General features: G+C 37.3%; 1 protein-coding gene across 1 annotated transcript in view; it reads right to left on the reverse strand.

Annotated features, from left to right (window-relative positions):
- The window catches only part of Maoa (monoamine oxidase A), a 66,192-nt gene that overhangs the window by 9,656 nt on the left and 33,130 nt on the right, over positions 1–23,406 (reverse strand). The window contains exons 4-9 of the mRNA NM_033653.1: positions 11,682–11,786; positions 10,894–10,985; positions 6,848–6,989; positions 4,531–4,680; positions 3,612–3,771; positions 2,726–2,822 (exon numbers count right to left, since the gene is read on the reverse strand). Of these exons, the coding sequence (NP_387502.1) occupies positions 2,726–2,822; positions 3,612–3,771; positions 4,531–4,680; positions 6,848–6,989; positions 10,894–10,985; positions 11,682–11,786 (746 nt within the window). The remainder of the gene's footprint in view (positions 1–2,725; positions 2,823–3,611; positions 3,772–4,530; positions 4,681–6,847; positions 6,990–10,893; positions 10,986–11,681; positions 11,787–23,406) is intronic.

The raw sequence follows: 23,406 nt of genomic DNA on the forward strand, positions 1-23,406 counted from the left end.
GGAAATCAAACATGCGGGGTTATGTCCTAAGTAATAGTTCTAATGTGTAGTTTATAAAAGGTGATGGTTATTATAAACACAGTGCTGGTTAATTAGCACCTCTGGTTTTGGGGCTCTTAGAGTCAAATGCAAAGTGGAGGTTATATATCTTCAAGGTTTTCATCATCAAGAACAAAGCACAAAGTCTGATATAGTGGTATATACCTGTGATCCTAGCATTTAGGTGATGGAAGCAACAGGATCAGGAGTTAAAAGCTAGCCCCATTTACATAACAAGTTGGACTCCAGTCTGGCTACATGAGAACCTGCCTCAAGAAAGAAAGAAAAGGAGAGAGAGAGAGAGAGAGAGAGAGAGAGAGAGAGAGAGAGAGAGAGAGAGAGGAAGAAAGCGAAAGGGAAGGAAAGGAAAGGAGAGGAAAGAAAAGGAAAGGAAAGGAAAGAAAAGTAAAGGAAAAGAAAGAAAAGAAGGGAGGGAGGGAGAGAAGTCACAGGGAGGGAAAGTAATCCAGCTGGGCCTGGTAGTATATATAGTCCTGCAATTGCAGCTACTCAGGAATCTAAAGCAGTAACATTTAAAGCCAATTTTGATACTGAGTAAATTAGTGAAACTCTATATTAAAATTACCCATAGAAAAACATATTAAATATTTGGCTACCATATACCAGGCCCTAGGTTCAATACCAGTGTTGTACACACAAAAAAGGGGAAGAGTGCAGTCTACTGCCCTAATACAAGAACAGTGGGAAAACAAAACTTAATTCTTCTCAACCCCTCAATCCTCAAACAGTTGTACTAATAATAACAAACAAGATTTATAAAAGAAAAATGAGCAAGTTTATTGTCCTTCACAATGTTTGGCCTTTGGGAGACACACTGGTAAAAAGGAACCCAGAGGTGGTAAGTCTGGCTTATTTGCATATCTAACAAAGAACAACATATTATAGAAATAAAAAAAAAATCAGTTTTAGTCTTATGAAGATAGGAAACCATGAGAAGACAAATGCGCAGGAAGCTACTTTTGGCTATCAGCTTGAAGCTCCTCTGGCTCTGGCTCTAAGTTAATAAAGTGCTATTTACAGTAAAAGACACCTATAGTTTAACCTAAGTGAGATGCAGGGGAGGACAAAAAGACCTTTTGGCTTTTTAAATCTCTACCCTGCTTTTAGGTAAACAGAAGGCAGGCAGAGAGCTCTCCTGCATCACATTTGGAAGGGATATAGTCTGTCTTCCTATAAATATAAAATACCAGTAAAACTGGAGGAATAAATTCTGGTGATCTACGGCACAGTAGGGTAGTCATTGTTAATATTAACTTATTGTATGTTTTAAAGTATCTAAACAAGATTTTCAATGCTCTTATCACAAAGAAATTACCATATGAGGTAAAAGATATGCTAACGAACTTGGTTTGACCATTCCACAAAGTAGATATATACTGAAACATTTTCCATACATTGTTAAGCAAGAAAATAAAATATTAAACATATCTTTCTAGGAATTTCCCAAAATAATTTCAGTAATACCTGGAAGGGTGCCAACACATATGTCTCTGTCAGAAAGCCAAAGTAATTCCAGTGGTAAACAAGGCACGAATATCAATGGTCTCCCATCTACAACTGAACTGACTGTCATGACATTCTGAAACTTGCGTTCTCATCTGTTTTTATGTTGGCCCACAGCAATTTGTCAATTTGGCTAAACTACCTGGATCTTGTCTTAATCAGTGGGACTAAAGATGAAGAGCACAGGCTGCTGCTATGGCCATTATATTTTAGGACCCTGCCTACCTCAGGAATGTAGTGTTATTGCTTCCATTATAGTCAGAGTGGTTATAAAACATTTTATCAGCAACCCAGGCAGAGCCGGCTTCCTAAGTTCCTTGGAACATGGGTCCGCCCCCTTTCTCTGTAACTTTCCAAAAATGGCATGATGTGATGCTTTATTGAGCTCACCTACCTCTTCAGGAAGGAGGCCTGCATTTCCCAGAAAGCAAAAGCAGAAACCATGGGCCCCTAAAAGTCCCTTGTCTGTTATTAACATGTGTTCTTTTATAATAGCACAATACAATAAAAGGTTTTTGTGTGTATAGGATTTTTTATAAGGCCAAAATAAGCAAGTAGGAAGGTGTGTCCGTCCTTAGCATTTCCTTTGTGAGGGCCCATTTCCTTCTCTGGAGTACTAGTTCCTAGTAGGCTGTTGGTACTATCTATGCCTTATAAAGATAGCAGAAATGTTGCTGGTGAAGGGTAACCATAGGCTACTTGTGCCCTGTCTCATCTTATATTGACACTATTACTTGGCATGCAACAAGTATTTGGAAAGCAGATCAAGGCCACAGACACTGTATTTAGCAGGTTTACAGGGCAAAGTGCTTCTCTTTCCAGAGTGACTTTGGACATTCTGTCTCTATGCAACACTATCATACTGTCCATCATCTGCCCATCTGTCCATCTGTCAGTCTGTGTAGCTGCTTGATCCACTTTATCCTCAGCATGTAAGTTTTATAAAAGAAAGAAATACATAGGTGGGCATGAGTTAAAAATAGTGTCAAGTTTAGCAGTTTTCCAAGATTCTTGTGTCATACACAGAAACATTGCTATGGATATTTTATAACATGGAAACATGACATAGTTCACAGTTATCATTGCATGTGCTAAATTTTAAAGCAATATCCTTTGCTAGCACCTATACCAACACAAATTGGAAAGTACAGCTCCAACTTACCCCATGATGGCAGGCAGTGACCCATCTGGTTTAGTGTCATCCAGAGTGATGGCGATTGGAGCCTCCTCATCTTCAATGATCATGCAGCCACAATAGTCTTAAGCAGGATAAAATTAATTAGGAGATTGAATCCAACATTACACATAGGATGTATATAAACTATATGACTTAGAAGGAATAAAGATCGTAAGCTACTAGTCTTTGTTCTACCTCTAGACCCTTTTATGTTAAAGACACACATGACTATACAAAGATGTCTATTCCTTGTGCGGAAAATAGCCCATCTCTCTCATTTTTTATAAAGGGTTCTATGAATCATACATGGCAAAATGGTTAAGATGAGGAAAATGATAAAAGGGTCCTGCATGCAGGGACACATGGAGAATGAGATATGACATGCCGAAAGGAATCACTTCCATTAACCCTAGATGTTGTAAAAAGGATTCTATTGAATATGAGCAAGAAGCATATCTAGAAAGCTCCTAAATTCTAAACCCTGTTTCATTTAATATTCACAACACCCTGATAAGCATTCATCACAAAACCTTAGCATTTTATGCTAAGAGAGCAATGACAATCAACTGGTGAAGTTCAGGAACAGTTTACTTCAGAGCCCTGCCGTCTGGGCCCCTTGGTCTCATTCTGCTTATGAAGAAGAAGTAGCAAGAGGAATAACTGCCATTCCTATCATTGACATGCCCACTGTTTGCTTGCATCTTTTCCTCCCATTGTCAATCACTCTTGAGGCCATTTTGTGAAATTTACAGACATTAATAATTTCTCTACAAATTTGAACACAAAATTTTATATTCAGCATATTTTATTCAATATCCTTAAAAAGTAGTTTCTGTACTTAATAGTTTAAATACATGTAAGAGCAACTTACCCTTTTTCTTCCAGAAGGCTTCCTTGTAATACACCATGCACTTGATAACAGCCCCCATTGGAAGACGCTGAATTAATTGGTTTCTCTCAGGTGGAAGCTCTGGTTTAAAGTGGATCTTGGCAGTCAAAATCGGTGGGATGGCACTAATTACGTATTTGCACTGAAATACAATTTGTGAAATATTACCTAAAACATAAACTATAGCCTTTGCAGAAGATATGGAGTATCATTTAAAAAAAATCAAGCCACTGTGAACCTACAAAATAGAACAAGGTAGATGGGCTGGTAAGTTTTGTCAACTTGACACAGCTAGACTTAGCTTAGAAAGGGAACCCACAACTGAGGGATTGCCTCCATCAGTCTATCCTGTGGGATGTCGTTGTAGCATTTTCATTATTAATGATTGATATAGGACCATCCACTCCACTGTGGATGGTGTCACCTTTGTGCATGTGGTCCTGAGTAGTAAAAGAAAGCAAACTGAAAAGGTTATGGGAGCAAGCCAATTAGCAGTAAGTACTCCTGTATGATTCCTGCTTTGAATTCTTTTTTTTTTTCTTTTTTTTCGGAGCTGGGGACCGAACCCAGGGCCTTGTGCTTTCTAGGCAAGCGCTCTACCACTGAGCTAAATCCCCAACCCCGCTGCTTTGAATTCTTGCAATGACTTCCCTCAGTGATAGACTGTGAACTGGACCTGTAAGTCAAATAAACCCTTACTTCCCGAAGTCACTTTTGGTCATGGTATTATTAAAGCAAGAGAGAAGCAAACTAGGACAGTAAGTAAACCAAGTCTGTCAATCTGGAAGACTTGCAGTAGATATATGCTACATTTAATTAAACAGATTAGATTGCATACAATTAGAAGTTACAAATGGCATAAACCTATTTACCATAAACTCCTTTGCCTATAATGGATTACCTCATAGTGTTCATGATTCAGTGTTTCTACAATGATGTTGTCATCTGTTTGGTCAATATAAGTAACAGGAGAGCTCAGCTTCACTTTATCTCCAAGGAGACCCATTATCTGTTCACTTACTTGGCCAGATCCACCTACAAATTTCCGTTCCTATTGGAGAAGGTAAGAATAAAAGATAAGTTATAAAAGAGAGTGGTGGAATATTTGCCACCAATTGGTAAATCTCCAAAAATGTCAATGCCAGATCTCTATCCTTGGCATATCCCATTGGGGGAAGAATCATTAGGACAGAATCAAGGTACCTCAAGTATTTTCTGCACAGGTTCTAGCAAGGAAAAGCCATTACTAGCATATAATCAGAGACCAGAAGAAAATGTTTTCTATGCCAATGCTGCCCTGACCACATGCAAATAGCAAGTCTGAGAATTTCAATTGTCCATGAATATGGTGGCTGTAAGGAGCTCTGGGAAGGTGAGGTAACTATGTTGATCCTAGGGGCTGTGGTTTCTAACTCCCTATGGAGTTATTTGTCTGAACAGGTAAGGACATAGAAAATATTATATTATACATAATGTGAGGCTAAGAGACCAGGTACAGGGTCAGCAACAGCCTATCAGAAACAGCCAATCAAGTCCTAGGAACCTGAATTTTAGCTTTGGAGTATTTTCTTCTCAAAACCAACTGTAAGTTTGATTGTCAAGGCAGAATATTGATAGCTAAGCATCTGTTTATTCCTTAAAACACTGTCAAGAATTTCTCTTGAGCATCAATATGGATTAAAAGTATTTATTCCTCTGTAATGTGCTATTTCTCAGCATAGATATTATTTAAGAATAACCCAAGAGAATAAGTGCTTAATACAGTATATTTGGTTACAACCTAGGAAATATTTTTAGATTGCTGCAGACAATTCTTTGAGTGATTAGAAATGCAGGTTAGTAAAAGAGGGAAAGGCCACAGCTGACAATGAGTAGACAAGCAGTAACTTTTGAAATTGGTGTTTAGTGAAACCACAAAAGTTTTTATGAAAATGATCAGAGTGGTTCAGACTTAAATTTATGATGCATTCTTTCTGAAGAAATTGGAATCATTTAATACAGAATCTTACTATGTTCCCAAATAGGTGCCTTGAAATGTAATATATTAAAAAAAAACTAAAAACAAAGAAACAAACAACCATGGACTATATTCTATTTGTTCACTATCTATTCTTCTGTGTTTTAAAACTAAATTATTAAAGGGTAAATATTAATGTCGTTTGAAAGATATTGTGATAATAGCTTGAGTTCAAAATCTGAACTCTACTTTCTAAAAGGTCATATAGGGCTTATCTAGAAATATATTGTTCCCCTCCAAATGAAGGATACAAATAACCCATTAGTAGGATATTTCAGACAGTAAAATATGAGTTTAAGGAAGTAATATTGAATCTCTGTTCATAAGTACACAATTTTAAAATGCAAAAGTCCTATATTTGCAAAAACCAGGGTTCCAATAGGCAATAACTCTATACAACACAAGAACGATTTGGGGACTTCTGATGATCTCCAGAGAAGAACAATAAAATTATTTTGAAGACAATGTCTAAATTCATAAAATGTACTCAAAATTCTGGGACTCAAGTAACACAGCATAAACTAGAGTTAAGCTGCAATTAATTAACCTCATCTCATTCAGGCAAAACATTCCTAGATAAGAAACATTTTCTTTGGATAAAGGAGATAGATCTTTGCAATGAATGTCAAAGTTTAAGGAATTGGAGATTTAATATTCTGGCTTTGCTGTTAATTTATTATATATTTAGTCAACGAATTAAATATCTTTACTCATTGGCAACAGAAGTGTATAGAAGAAAAAAATTTGCAAGTAACAGCTAAATTATAAAATCCAAACTGTAGAGCTTACAGAGTGGACACAAATTCCTTGTATGAATTAGAAGAGTAATTTCTACTCTACATTAGTTAACATGAAAGAATTCCTGTGAGAAACAGGTGTAAGGAACTTGGATAATTTTAAGTATACTAATTTTATAAGCACTATAATTTCCTTGGAAATTGACTTATTTTTAGTAGTTTAACTCCTTCTATGTAAATAACTTTATTTTACTACATTTTAAGGGAAGGATCTTAATTCTTAAGATATAATTAATTCAAAATGAAATATTCTTTAGCAATGAACTTTACAGGCATAAAGAAAGAATGGGAAATTTCTAGACATATTTTTAGATCATTTTATATTACCATAAATGATTATAAATAATGAAGGAATTATCAAGGATTGTTCTGGACAAGTTAGTTTCAGAACAGACAATGTATACCTGGCCGCCATTGGTAACTGAGAATATCCGAGCAGTGCCCCCACACTGCCTCACATACCACAGGAACCACAGGGCAGATACCTCATGAGGCTCAGAAGTCACATTAATGTTCACAAAAAGATACGCAAATTCCCGAGCAGTTCTGTTCAGAGAATAAGTGAAAATTACATGTCAACGCATATAGGAAGAAGCAGATAACCAAGTCCTGAAAGTTATCCTCTGACTTCCACATGTGACATATACATGCTGTGAAATGTATATACCAGTCACATACATATCAATAACAATGTAATTAAAAATACATATAGAAGTCAAGGCAATGCAGCCTTACAAAGTATAACATAGCACAAGTAGAAAGGACTAAAGGAGCTGAACAGGTTTGCATGGCTCCAGCTGCATATGTAGCAGAGGATGGCCTTGTCAGACATCAATGAGAGCAGAGGCCCTTAGTCCTGTGAATGCTCAATGCCCCTGTGTAGGGGAATGTCAGGGCAGGGAGGCAGGAGTGAGTGGGTGGGTGGGTGAGCACCCTCATAGATGCATGGGGAGAGGGGATGGGATAGGGGGTTTATGGAAGGGAAACTGGGAAAGGGAATAACATTTGAAATGTAAATAAAGAGAATATCCAATAAAACATTAAAAAAAGTGTTTCTAGTATTTTGGAAAACAAAAACAAAAAACAGAACAACTAAAACCCCATGGTCTCAGCATCCACAGGAAAATGTTTGTTAAATTTTGAGAAATAAAGAAAAGTTTTCTTCTGCTATTAAGAAATATGGTTTAGCTCTAAATATGGTCTATCTAAAGATACACTATTCTTGATCATTAGACATACTTCTCTCCTATTTTAAAGACTTTCCTCATATTTCCATCTCTTCAGACTCCACTCTGGTCCATGCTACTGCATAATCTCTTAGACAGAGAAAATGGTGACCTCCCTGTGTTATCACCCTACATAACCTCTAATATCCTCTGCCATGCTAAACAAAGAGTACTTTAACAACACTTCATTGACAAGCTGAGCACAGAAATAGAGGCTGGAATTTCAGCATACGGTAGACAAAGATAAGAGGATAGCAAGTTAGAAGCCATGCTAGTCTACACAATGAAACTTTGTCTCACAGAATCAAGAACAGCCAAACCAAATCTAAACTAAAAACAAAAAAAAAGTTTAAAAACCCAATCACAGAAAGACATACATGGTATGCACTCATTGATAAGTGGCTATTAGCCCAAATGCTTGAATTACCCTAGATCCCTAGAACAAACGAAACTCAAGACGGATGATCAAAATGTGAATGCTTCACTCCTTCTTTAAATGAGGAAAAAGAATACCCTTGGCAGGGAAGGGAGAGGCAAAGATTAAAACAGAGACTGAAGGAACACCCATTCAGAGCCTGCCCCACATGTGGCCCATACATATACAGCCACCCAATTAGACAAGATGGATGAAGCAAAGAAGTGCAGACCAACAGGAGCCGGATGTAGATCGCTCCTGAGAGACACAGCCAGAATACAGCAAATACAGAGGCGAATGCCAGCAGCAAACCACTGAACTGAGAATAGGTCCCCCGTTGAAGGAATCAGAGAAAGAACTGGAAGAGCTTGAAGGGGCTCGAGACCCCAAAAGTACAACAATGCCAAGCAACCAGAGCTTCCAGGGACTAAGCCACTACCTAAAGACTATACATGGACTGACCCTGGACTCTGACCCCATAGGTAGCAATGAATATCCTAGTAAGATCACCAGTGGAAGGGGAAGCCCTGGGTCCTGCTAGACTGAACCCCCAGTGAACTAGACTATGGGGGGAGGGCGGCAATGGGGGGAGGGTTGGGAGGGGAACACCCATAAAGAAGGGGAGGGGGGAGGGGGATGTTTGCCCGGAAACCGGGAAAGGGAATAACACTCGAAATGTATATAAGAAATACTCAAGTTAATAAAAAAAATAAAAAAATAAAAAAAAAATAAAAAAAAACAAAATTTAAAAATTCTTCAACAGCCTAAAATAGAGAAACATCTCAAATCTTGAGTGTCGACAATATTATAGATGGACCATAGGCTGCTTAACCCATGACATCAACTACCCCTCACACTACTTGCTCTATGCTCCAGCCAAACTGATCACTCACTTGTTCAAGTGTGCCAATTTTCTTCCCTTCTCAAGCCATTTCCAAAAGCCACTCCTCATTTTCTCTGCCTAGAAGGTACCATTCCCTTATATCACTCATAGGTCTGAACCTCTCTCCTTCCATCTTGGTTATTTGTAGAAAACATTCCTTAACATTACCTTCTCCATCCTCCTCTAAGTTTTTCCTACATACCCATTTACATCTACATTTTATTCTCTCCTATCTTAACAATATGCCATTCTTGAAAGATGCCGTTCCAGAACATCCAGTACTATATATATATATATATATATATATATATATATATATATATATATATCCTCTTTCCTCATGTTTTTTTTTTGTTATTCTTATAAAGTACCATGTTCCTTCAGTCACTCATAGGAAATGCCATGTCCCTAATTTATCTACTTTTGTCTCCCTACCCTTGACCCTCTAAATTATCCTGGAAGTTAAAATCTAACGCTATCTTTTCCTGACTCTCAAATGCTGCTATAGCTTATTACTGGAAGATATTACTATTACTATTACTATGTTATCTAACAACAAGCTTAACCCAACTTTGGCCTGTACTAGAAGATACCATCTCACCCCTTTTGGCTGTCTAGAACATGTTCTTCCACCACTTTTATACTCCCTTCATTCCCCTTCACCACTATTGTACATTCTATTTGTTATTGTTTTGGCATCTAAATGTGTGGTGTGCATGCATGCGTATATTTTGACATATGTGTGAGCTCATCTCCATGCATGGGGCAGAAGTCAAACCCAAGTGTCTTCTTGGATTTCTCTCTACTTCATTTATTGAGGCAGTATTTCTCAATTGAATCTGGAACTTGCTAATGTGGATAGTCTAGCTACCTAGCTTAACATACGCCGTACCAGGGAATGATTTTTCCTTCTTTAGACCAACTAAGATTCCCTTTGTTAGGTACTCTGCTAGCACTATGCAATCACGTGTTCAGTGTTCTTCTTACCTGATAGAAGAATATAGACTACATGCGGGAAGAAGCTAAATACTAACAAATTCACCACTATTCCTCAGCCAGTGTCTAACAATGTCTTTATATAGTAGGTCTAGAATAAATATATGCTAACAAGTATGTAAATATGTCAATTCAAATACAAGAAAAATAAAGACAAGCATGTTCCACATAGATTATTGATGCATATATGATAGTAGTTCCACAAGAATATACAGACTACTAGTCATCTTAGTCCATATGCACTTTGGAATATTGATCTGTGAAATTGACTAATATGATATTTCTTAGAATATATCCATATCATTAAGCCATAACTATAGTAGTAAACTGTAAGTTACCATGCTAATAATAAATCCTAATTAAAATCATTACACAGTTTTTATTTCATTCATCCAGACTAGTTTCATATCTATATCTATATGGAATTATTTTTTAAATATGTTTTATTTTCATTTTTGAATATAGGGAGGGGGCATGTATACATGCCACATTTGTTGGGAGTTCTTGAAGACCAAACAGAGGGTCAGATCCCCTGATGCTAGAGTTATAGATATTTGTAAGCTCTCCAACATGGGGACTGGGCTCTGAACTCATAGCCTCTTGGTAAGTACTCTTAATCTCCGAGCCATCTCTCTAGCATCTGAGATTGATTTTTTTAAATGTTTATAAACTGCTTTTGTAGGCAACCTCAATATAAAATAAAAATATAGTTACTATTTTTTATTGAAGATATAACCCTTTTGTCCAAAGGTGGTCTACTCTATGTGGTTTTTATCATTTTTTGTTCAAATCTGCTATAGCTAATATTATTATATTTCTTAACTTTCCCTATTAGTCACTAAAAACAGTACTACTACTACTACTCAAGACAGGCTACAAATGATCAGAGGAAAATATTTTTAAAATAAGATTGTAAGCAGTCAAATATACTTTGTCCAACAGATTTTATCAATGAGATCTTTCATGGTCATCTTGTCCCATTCCTGAGCGTGTCTTGCTTGCCACGGTGCATCAACGGGGATCTGCAATGAAACATTCATGAGTGAAGAGAACAGTAACTACTGTTCTACCTCTCTTTTTGGAGAAGCTTATATGTGAACCTTTAAAAACTTGGTGTTGGTCTCTGTAATTGGCTTCGAAGTTCATAGAGAGGTGAGATGAATCTGAAATTCACACCTTAATGCTATTTATTTTCAACAACAGTAGTAACAGTGATCATAATTACAAGGTGGATAAATTTATTTGTAATTGGGTTGGTGATGATCATATCAATATCACACTCATTTTAGGCCTCCAACTGAAATTTGAGAGAGTAATGCTATAGAGCCTGAGAATAAATAAGCTCTGAAGCAGAAAGTCCTCCCTTTCTTTGCTATTTAAAGTGGCATTGTAGATACATAACTGTAAGTAGATATTTGGCAGAAATGTGTCATATATATGCTCAGAGGTATGAGAAGGCGGCACACATGCAGTAGTATAAGCAAGAGTGATTTTCAATTCTGGTTCCCTTGCTGCATAGTTTTGAGTAAATTATATAAACACTTGGCATTCATTGTCTCCATCTGTCAAGTGGAAATCCTAGCTGTCGCAGAGTTGCTGTGTATAATGGAAAGGGTATGCATCAGTGCAAATCAGCAATGTCCCCTGTACCTTGCAAGGATGTTAATTAGTATAACTCTTCAGCAATATGCTATGTGCAAACCAAACCCACATTTTACCTCTTTTCCCATTTCATCCATTGTTCTCCATAGGTTGTTGTAATCCAAATATGCCAAGGGGTTCCACACAGGTGGGAATGCACCACGGAATGGGTAAGTTTTCCCCTGGAACATAAAAGTAAAGGGAATCTATGTGAAATGGATAATACTTAAGTTATATGGCATTCTAAAACTACAAGAACCGGGCTGTCCTGCAGGTCTGTAATCACATAAACTTAGGAAATTGAGGCAGGAAGATTCCTAGTACAACGCCAGCCTGAGCAACTTAGTGAGATTCTGTCTTTAAAGTAAGGAGGAAACCTACAGAGTAAACTAACCTGGGGCCATAAGGGCTCACAGAGACTGAACTGTCAACCAGAAAGCATACAAGGGGCAGACCTAGGCTCCTCTGCACATATGTAACAGCTGTGCACTTTGGTCTTCAAGTGGGGCTCCTAACAGCCAGAGCAGGGGCAGGGGCAGGGGCAGGGGCAGGGGCAGGGGCAGGGGCAGGGGCAGGGGCAGGGGCAGGAGCAGGAGCAGGAGCAGGAGCAGGAGCGGTCTCAGGCTCTGTTGCCTGCCTTTGGATCCCTTTCCCCTAAATGGACTGCCTTGTCTAACTATAATAGAAGAAGTTGCACCTAGTCCTATTGTAACTTGATATGTCAGGCTAGATTGATAGCCACAGGAGGCCTCCCCTTTTCTGAGGAAGAAAGGGAGGACTGGAGGTAGCAGGAGAGAGGGAGGGACTGGGGGGAAGAAGAGGGAAGAGAAGCTTTGATCTGGGATGTAAAATAATTAATAAATGAATTAATAAAAAATAAGAAAGGAGAAGAGGGCTGGGGTGCTATTTAATGGTAGAATGTTTATTTAGCATATACTAGGCCTGTTGTTCTTCTCCTAGGACTACAAATAATAAGTAAAAATTTAAACTAATTAATATAAACCATTTTCTTTTTACGTGTTTGTGTGTGTGTGTGTGTGTGTGTGTGTGTGTGTGTGTGTGTGTGTGTGAATGAGTGAATGAGACAGACAGAGACACAGACAGATGGAGACAGAAACAGTAGGGAAGGGAGGGAGGGAAGAGGGAGAGAGGGGAGGGAGGCCCAAATTACGGTATGTGTATCCACAAGCATGTGCAGGCAGACTTGCCTGTGTGTACACACATGGAAGTTAGGTCAACTTTGGCTATCTTCTGTCACGCTCTCCTCCTTATTTTCTTGAGACAGGGTCTGTTACTGAGTTTGTAGATCACAAGTTTGACCAGACTCGCTCTAGGATCTGTCTGCTTTTGTACCTGTAGCCTGAAATCACAGTCATATACTAACTGTGGCTGGCTTTTTACAAAAGTGCTAGGGCTCTGTTCTACGGTCATCATGCTTGCATAGAAAATACTATACCTGCTGAGCCATCCTCAAACTCCAACCTAAACCATTTTCAAAGCAACTGAACCTTCTACCATACCAAAAACATTCCATTTGAAAGAAATTAAATATATTTCACCTAAACAAGCCTAATTTTAATAAAAAACAAACCTAACATTTCCCACAATGTTGTTAGCTGTTTTAAGTTTATAGGAAATTATAACTTTTGGCTCATTTTTACTTCCTTAAACAAATAAGTATATAAAGATAAAACTCATTTTAGCGTAAATGCTGAAGCCGTAACATTCTTATTAAGTCTCCTTGGAAATCTGATCATATGTGAGTGATTCAATTGAAGACCATCTTTAGATACACACACGTGAGGTCTCAGATCAAGCTTTAAAGGTTTTCACAGGCTAAATGAACTGCTAAGACTACTATGTTTGATGTAAAGAATCAGACGTTTAACAGCGTGGAACAATAGGCATTTAACAGCTTAAATGTTGAACATCCATTTTTCTTTTCTAGATGTACCCTGATTGCCATTTGAGATATTGTCACGCCTCGTCTGTGTAGTTATTATTATGTAAGGAGCACAGTCCCAGCTACCATTAAAATAGGAAGGAAGGGTTAGATTCCTCTGCCCAACTCCCAATCTAGCTCAGCTATGAGTCTGTGATCCGACCTTGGCTAATCATATACTCTTAGAAGATTTGACCCTGTAGTTCACCATAAACCAAATACAGAAGAGAATGGAATGTGAGTTCTCTCCCCCAAGACAGCACGACAAACAGATGCTTCCTGTTGTAAAGACCATGTATCCTTTCCATAACTTGTCAGAGTTCTGCTTTGTGTAGATTCTGAAGTGTGAAGTTCTAGCCTCATAAATTCCCTTTATTAGATCAAGTTGGTTTTTGTTGCTTAGTACTAAAACTTCTAATGTCAAGACAGCTTGATATTTAGAAACCATTTTTTTTTACTTTATTGTGTAACATATACTATACTAAGCAAATCAAGGGTAAGTAGAAGATTGACTCTTAGAAAAACAAGAGAGATTAAGTCAATTATAAGGTACAATCTACAAAATTAATTCCTTTAGTGGTTCCTCAGGTTATTAATCTGCAGCTCCAACTGCAACTACAGATAGAAAGTATTTTAAAGAAAGTTAAACTTACATGTAGAGATTTCTTTATTATTATTCCAACAAAATATTATAGCAATGATTTAGATAGCATTTACATATGCCAGATATTATAAGCGATCTATAAATTATTTAAAGCACACAGGAGAATATGAATAAGGTATAGGAAAGTAACACTTAATTTTATTTAAGCACTTAAGTATTCCCAGATCTTGGTTTCCACAGGATGTCCTGAAACCAATCCTCTATAGATACCAAGGGAGTATGGTTAAAAATAAATGAATTCTCAATATTCATAAAGCCCAAATCTTTTCTGCTAGTACAATGTCCTATGATAATTTGAGTTTTTGTTTAATAAATATCTGTAGAAAGTCAACTTCATGCCCTGCACAATACTAAAAGTTGTGCCAGACTTTCAAAAATGTTCAATAAAAAAAAATCCTCTCAAGGCAGAGGCACAAAGTGTGACAGTATGTGCATAGTCTCCCCACCCTGACAAATGAAGAAGACCTGGAATCCATTAGATGACAAAGAAATAAATTTCCTTTCCACTAGCAAATTCAAATAACTTTGGTTGATTATGTGATCTGATTTCTTATCACAAAATGCTATGTTGAAATGCTACAATCCAACTTTTTGAGACTCCAAATCCTTTATCACTGTCATGACCATCATCAAACATTCATTAAGCTTTCTCAATGCCTGGCAGTGGCTGAAACTCTTCATATACGTTATCTCATGTAATGTCCCTTCAGCTCTGTAGAGGCAAGGACTACTACTATTTCCATTTTATAAATAAGGAAACTAAAGCCTAGTGACAATAACTGGGAAAGAGTATGGTATGAGTGTAATTTCCTCCTCCCAAGCTTTCTTCATAAAACGTATTCCCTTACTCCTATATGGATGATGGAATGTGGAGATAGGTTTGTTATAGATGCAGTTTAAGCTTCCACAATAAAAAAAGAGAATTCTCACATATGAAACTTACAAATCTCTTCCATGTATCTGTCCTGTTTCTAAGATTAAAAACACAAAGGAAGAAGTAGTAGGGGTATGATTGTCAAAGAAACATGGTCATCTTTGAGAAAGATGAATACATTTTCTGAAAGAAATGAACAGAAACGTTTTACACAAGACAAAAAAAAAAAAAAACCCAGTTCTGGAGAGAAGAGAGGTTGTGAAGCCCTTAAAACAGCTGTTTCTTCTCTAATTTGAAAACTTAAAAGAATCTATATTTTCTTTATAAAATGAATTTGTACTCAAAGAATAGTCATATTCAAAAACTGATCTCTGTTTTGAAAGAAATGTTTTTGAGATAGGGTCTCTCTGGGTAGCCTTAGCTAACCTGGAATTCGATATGTTGACTAGGCTGGCCATGAACTAACAGCTAGCTATTCACCTATCATGGCTTCCCAAGTCTGGGATCAAAGCTGTGGAACATCACACCTGGCCAAAAAAAAAGTACTTTAAAAATATTCTTATTAATCATTAAATAAAGCATTACACATGTCATATTCCTATTGAAAATCTCCTTACAGAACAAGACCTATTTGAGTGTGCTTATATAAGGTATTAAGGGCCCCTCAATCCAAGCCTTCATAAACACACAAAGACCCAGAAAAGGTCAAACAACAGGGTGAGAATATCCCAGCAGTCTCCTTAATGGAAGCTATAGACAGTTCAAACGATGTAAACTTTTAACATGCTGACAAAGGCACCAAGTAGGTAAACAATTAGTTTCATCTTTATCAGTTTCTGGCTTTTTTTTTGTTTCCATTTTCCAGAACACATAGATCTGCTATAAAACATACATATGCTGCAAGGAACAACTTCCTTCTTTTTCACACTCACCTAAAGGGGCCTATTTTCAATGGCTACTTCTAGATTGCAAAACTGGAGACTACTTTGACATGCGTGAATCTCTAAAGTAATACACAGTAAGAGGACCTGGGATTGGCTCTTGGCTGAGGGAAACAAAGCTGAGAGTAGACTCCAAAGTTTCTCAGCAAGGCATCAGCAGTTTCTCACTGCAAAACAAATTCTCATCAAGAAAACACTTTCATGAACTGAGCGTGAGGTGGTGGTCCTAAAGCAGTATTTCCATGACTGTTACTTTTTAAAAATAAAAGGAAATAAAGACTCTAAAGTAGCAACTGTTCATTTCTTGCCTATATTCTAAAATCATGCTATTTTTCCAAAATAGCCTTTAATGTATGAAGGACTGAGATAGCAGAAATTACTTGTGTTGAGTGGAACACAATGTTTCTGGAATCATACTCCCAAATATTTTAGTCCATTTGAGAAATCACATCTTTAATCTTTTGACGTTCATAATAATAGGATGATATTAACAGGACATGATAGGTTATGGCTCTCATTAACTGCAAGATGAGCAAAATTTATACTAAGCAAGTAGGACTTACTGACTGGCACATCGAGAAAGTTTTCTTATTTATGCCTTCATACTTTAGTTAACTAAAAGGAAGTGAGGACAATCATAGTATTTTAAGTAACTGGGGAGGCTGCCTAAAAAAACACTTTCTTTAATCATGTAGAAAACAAATAGCTTTTGGACTGTCTTGGGAACATGCTTTTCCAACCCACGTGAACTCCTTGGGACTTGCTTGTGTCACTGTTTTGTAACAGCACCTATTAGGGAAATTTTCCCTATAGTTCATATGCAGTAGTAAATAAGGAAATCATCTAAAAATAAAGCCATTAATTTAGATAACAGCATGATGCTGTTTTAAGAGATAATAAAATAATTTTCTTATTGCTTCTGAATGCAAGTAGCCAAGTTCTCAGAAATAACTTCCATTTTTCTGAGAAAGTGCTTTCACATTTTTACTGGAAACATCTATCTTTAAACTGTCATCTTCTTTCCATTTTTCCTTCATGATTTTCTTCATAATCAAGAACTTATCCTATTTGGCTCACACTTTACCACTGCGTCTTACATTTATACCTGCATCTCTCTCAAGATTAAATGAGGCTTATTTTTTCAGAGTTTTATTTCCTAAAATGTGACTTCTATAGGGATAGTCACCAAAATTCAGAGCCCCCTTTCTGTAAGATAAGCAATGAGCCTCTTATTCAGACATGAAGGTATGAAGTATCCATTCCAGTAGCAATTTGCTACATCTGATGCGCTCTAGTGAACTGTGTTGGTTTTCCCAAATATCTACCTACTTATCCAACATTCTCTCCCCTCTCCCCGTTCTTTGATCCACTGAGCCTTCCAAGGTTCCATCCTCAACTGTTTACTTTCTCTCAACCCAAACATTTGCTATTTCCCTGGGCAACTTATCTACCATCTGGTTTTGTTGTTATATTTATATAGTGCTATAGTTTGCATTTTTTGTCTTTGTTCTCTCTGTTTAGGAGTATGAAACTGTGGTTTACACCTCACAGAACTTCTGCATGTTTGTTCATGCACTAGTGCTTATCATATTATCACCCCATCTCAAGATTTACACAACAACCAGTTAACACAGTGGATACCTAAGTTGAGTAGCACAGACTCTAGAAAAAGAAGAATCACACTAGGTATATAAATGATGCTCTCACAGCAAGACTGAAGAGGCTTAAATAAATGTTTAGGTGATCCTTCCCCAGGAATTCTAGTTATGTACAGAAATTTAAAACAAAGCAATTAAGATAGAAAAAATACAAGTTTGTTTGTTTTTGTCCCTGTAGGCTCTTGAGTAACTAAAGATCACTGATAGGACAGCCTCTTAAAAGCATATTCCTAATTCACTTTAAAGGACATTAATTTAGGAGAAAAAGGTAGTTAGGAAAAAGATGAAAATATTGGGATGATGTACGGCAACTGTTTCACAGCCACACTGACTGATCACTCACATACCTCATAATCTATCCCTTTAAAGTTACAATACAGTGGCTTTTGGTATAGTCAGTGTATAACCACGATTATATCCAAATTTAGAACGTTTTCTCCACCCTATGAAGAAAGTCTGACTCATTAGTAGTCATTTCCCCCTCATTAGTAGTCTATTCTCCCTCACAGCATTTTGAAGAATTGCTGGACTATTTTCCATAAGTGGCTATACTATTTTTCATTTTGCCACAGCAATGTATGAGGGTTCTAATGCTCATGTCCTTATGTAATATATGTTTAGTCTTTTTAACAATAGCTATTCTAGAGTGTGGAGTTTCGCTATTGTTTTTGAGATCGGTCTTGGTAATGTAGTGCAGACTAGCATCAAATTCATGATTCTCCTGTCTCTACCCCCTGAATGTTAGGATTATAGGTGTGTCCTACCACATCCAGATTCACTTCGGTGAATCTGAAAAAGGTTTTGAGAGATGCTATCTCCATATTACCCAGGGAGACATCAAACTCTTGGCTCAAATGATCTTCATAAAGATTGTTAAGTTCAAAACGAGTCTGGGCTACATGACAAGACTGTTTCAAAGGAAAAAAAAAGAAACAAAATTAAATCTTAAGAGACTTATGCTCAAATTACTTAAGTAGAGGTTATCATCTCTTTCTGCTATGACACTTCCAAATCACTAGCTCTGCTGTTTCAGTAGGAAAATAACATTAGGAGCTTATACTGAAGACTGCAACACTGTAGAAAAATTTGCTATTAGTCTAAGCTTCATTTAAAATGCTTCTACCTATCTATCTATCTATCTAGCTAGCTAGCTAGCTAGCTAGCTACCTACCTACCTACCTACCTAACTACCTATGCATAATATACATTCAATACAGAGTCTTGCATATGCTAAACAAGCTCTCTAACATTTACCTATCATCCTGTCCTCAAAACACAGCTTTGTGAATTAATGAGCAAATGAATTGGAATAGCATGGTCTGGTACGGTTATGTTACTTATATAATCCAAAGAGACCTATTCTTTCCATGGCTAAAGAGCAGAGTACAATGGAAAGGATGAAGAACAGATATAAAGAAATTGGGTTGTAAGAAGACATGGTTATCTTAAATGGCTAAAGCCCATGGGAGGGAGAGCTGATCACCCAGACGTGAAGGCAATCCTGAGACTGCAGGGCAGGAGAGACCGCCACTTTTGCCCAACTTTGTCCACATCCCTGGCCCAAGAGGTAATTGTATAGGGCCTCTGGGCATAGGAAGACAGGGGCAGTCAAGCTGCAGAAGCTCTGCATTCCATTCTGTGCCCAGATCTGAACAGATCTGGTCAAACAGCTCCTTGCACCCAAATCCCTTGGGAGGGAGAGCTAAACCTTCAAAGGGGCAGATACATGTGGTAAACCAGAGGAGACTACCCTCTGCCCACATTTCTGACTCCAGAGGAAAACGCCTGGCGCCACCTGGGCCCCCTGTTCACAGGGACCCAGCAGAAGGAGGGGCAGGCCTGCCCAATGAAACAGCTGAAATCCAGTGGACAGGAACGACTACATACCTGAAAGCAGAACACTCTGTTCCCATAACTGGCTGAAAGAAAGAAGAAAACAGGTCTACAGCACTCCTGACACACAGGCCTATAGGACTGTCAAGCCACTGTCAGAAATAGCAAGACAAGGTTACATCAGAGACAACCTGATGGCGAGAGGCAAGCTCAGGAATCCAAGCAACAGAAACCAAGACTACATGGCATCATCAGAACCCAATTATCCCACCAAAGCAAACACTGAATATCCAAACACACCAGAAAAGCAAGATCTAGATTTAAAATCACATTTGATCATGATGATGGAGGACTTTAAGAAAGACATAAAGAACTCCCTTAGAGAAATGCAGGAAAACACAAGTAAACAAGTGGAAGCCCTTAGAGAGGAAACACAAAGATCCCTGAAACAATTACAGAAAAACACAATCAAACAGGTGAAAGAATTGAAAATGGAAATAAAAACAATAAAGAAAGCACAAAGGGAGACAAACCTGGATATAGAAAACCAAAGGAAGAGACAAGGAGCCGTAGATACAAGCATGACCAAGAGAATAGAAATCATCGACACAACTGTCAAAGATAGTGTAAACTAGAAAAAGCTACTGACAAAGCTAGGAAATCCAGGACACAATGGGAAGATCAAACCTAAGGATAAAAGGTATAGAAGAGAGTGAAGACACCCAACTCAAAGGATCAGTAAATATCTTCAACAAAATCATAGAAGAAAATTTCCCTAACCTAAAGAAAGAGATGCCCATAAACATACAAGAAGCCTACAGAACTCCAAATAGATTGGACCAGAAAAGAAACTCCTCCCATCACATAATAGTCAAAACACCAAATGCACAAAACAAAGAGAGAATATTAAAAGCATTAAGAGAAAAAGGTCAAGTAACATAAAAGGCAGACCTATCAGAATTACACCAGACTTCTCGACAGAGACTATGAAAAGCAGAAGATCCTGGACAGATGTCATAGAGACCCTAAGAGAACACAAATGCCAGCCCAGGTTACTGTATCCAGCAAAACCCTCAATTAACATAGATGGAGAAAACAAGATATTCCATGACAAAACCAAATTTACACAATATCTTTCTTTTTTTTTTTTTTCTTTTTTTCGGAGCTGAGGACCTAACCCAGGGCCCTGCTCTTGCTAGGCAAGTGCTCTATCACTGAGCTAAATCCCCAACCCCTACACAATATCTTTCTACAAATAAAGCGCTACAAAGGAAAATAAATGGTAAAGCCCAAAACAAGGAGGCAAGCTACACCCTAGGAAAAGCAAGAAACTAACTGTTTTGCAACAAAAGAAAGAGAAGACAAGCAAACAAACATAATCTCACCTCCACATATGAAGATAACAGGAAGCAATAATCACTATTCCTTAATATCTCTCAACATCAATGGCTTCAATTCCCCAATAAAAAGAAACAGATTAACAAACTGGATACACAATGAGGACCCAGCATTTTGCTGCCTACACGAAACACACGTAAGAGACAAAGACAGAAACTACCTCAGAGTAAATGGCTGGAAAAGAACTTTAAAAGCAAATGGTCTGGAGAAGCAAGCTGGAATAGCCATTCTAATATAAAAAAAAAATCGATTTTCAACCAAAAGTCATCAAAAAAGATAAGGAAAGACACTTCATATTCATCAAAGGAAAAAATCCACCAAGATGAACTCTCAATCCTAAATATCTATGCTCCAAATACAAGGGTACCTACATACATAAAAGAAACCTTACTAATGCTCAAAGCACACACTGCATCGCACACAATAATAGTAGGAGATTTCAACACCCCACTCTCATCAATGGAGAGAACATAGAAACAGAAATTAAACAGAGATATAGACAGACTAAGAGAAGTCATGAACCAAATGGACTTAACAGATAGTTATAGAATATTCTATCCTAAAACAAAGGCTATACCTTCTTCTTACCACTTCATGCTACTTTCTCCAAAAGTGAACATATAATCAGACACAAAATAGGCCTCAACAGATACAGAAAGATAGAAATAATCCCATGCGTCCTATCAGACCACGATGGGCTAAAGCTGGTCTTCAATAACAATAAGGGAAGAATGCCCACATATACGTGGAAATTGATCAATGCTCTACTCAATGGTAACCTGGTCAAGGAAGAAATAAAGAAAGAAATTAAAAACTTTTTAGAATTTAATGAAAATGAAGGTACAACATACCCAAACTTATGGGACACAATGAAAACTATGCTAAGAGGAAAACTCATAGCGCTGAGTGCCTGCAGAAAGAAACAGGAGAGAGCATATGTCACCAGCTTGACAGCACACCTAAAAGCTCTAGAACAAAAAGAAGCAAACACACCCAGGAGGAATAGAAGGCAGGAAATAATCAAACTCAGAGCAGAAATCAACCAAGTAGAAACAAAAAGGATTATAAAAAGAATCAACAGAACCAAAAGCTGGTATTTGAGAAAATCAACAAGATAGAAAAACCCTCAGCTAGACTAACCAGAGGATACAGAGAGTATGTCCAAATTAACAAAATCAAAAATGAAAAGGGAGACATAACTACAGAAACAGAGGAAATTCAAAAAAATCATCAGATCCTACTTCAAAAGCCTATATTAAACAAAACTTGAAAATCTGGAGGAAATGGACAATTTCCTAGACAGATACCAGGTACCGAAGTTAAATCAGGAACAGATAAACCATTTAGACAACTGCATAACTCCTAAAGAAATAGAAGCAGTTATTAAAAATCTCCCAACCAAAAAGGACCCAGGTCCAGATGGGTTCAGTGCAGAATTCTATCAAACCTTCATAGAAGACCTCATACCAATACTATCCAAACTATTCCACAAAATTGAAACAGATGGAGCACTACCGAATTCCTTCTCTGATGCCACAATTACTCTTATACCTAAACCACACAAAGATCCAACAAAGAAAGAGAACTTTAGACCAATTTCCCTTATGAATATCGATACAAAGATACTCAATAAAATTCTTGCAATCCAAATCCAAGAAGACATCAAAGCAATCATCCATCATGATTAAGTAGGCTTCATTCCAGGTATGCAGGGATGGTTTAATATACGGAAAACCATCAACGTAATCATATATATATATATATATATATATATATATATATATATATATATATATGAAGGATAAAAACCACATGATCACTTCATTAGATGCTGGGAAAGCATTTGACAAAATTCAACACCCTTTCATGATAAAAGTCCTGGAAAGAACAGGAATTCAAGGCCTATACCTAAATATAGTAAAAGCCATATACAGCAAACCAGTAGCTAACATTAAACTAAAGGGAGAGAAACTTGAAGCAATCCCACTAAAATCAGGGACTAGACAAGGCTGCCCACTCTCTCCCTACTCATTCAATATAGTTCTTGAAGTCCTAGCCAGAACAATCAGACAACAAAAGGAGATCAAAAGCATACAGGTTGGAAAGGAAGAAGTCAAAACATCACTTTTTGCAGATGATATGATAGTATATTTAAGTGATCCCAAAAGGTCCACCAGAGACCTACTAAACCTGATAAACCCCTTCAGCACAGTGGCTGGGTAAAAAATTAACTCAAATAAATCAATAGCCTTCCTCTACACAAAAGAGAAAGAAGCTGAGAAAGAAATTAGGGAAGCGACATCCTTCATATTAGTCCCAAATAATATAAAGTACCTCGGTGTGACTTTAACCAAGCAAGTAAAAGAACTGTACAATAAGAACTTTAAGCCTCTGAAGAAAGAAATTAAAGAAGGCCTCAGAAGATGGAAAGATCTTCCATGCTCATGGATTGGCAGGATTAATATAGTAAAAATGGCCATTTTACCAAAAGT

Source organism: Rattus norvegicus, chromosome X (genome assembly GCF_021556685.1).
Source record: "Rattus norvegicus strain SHRSP/BbbUtx chromosome X, alternate assembly SHRSP_T2T, whole genome shotgun sequence".
Classification (NCBI taxonomy): domain Eukaryota; kingdom Metazoa; phylum Chordata; class Mammalia; order Rodentia; family Muridae; genus Rattus; species Rattus norvegicus.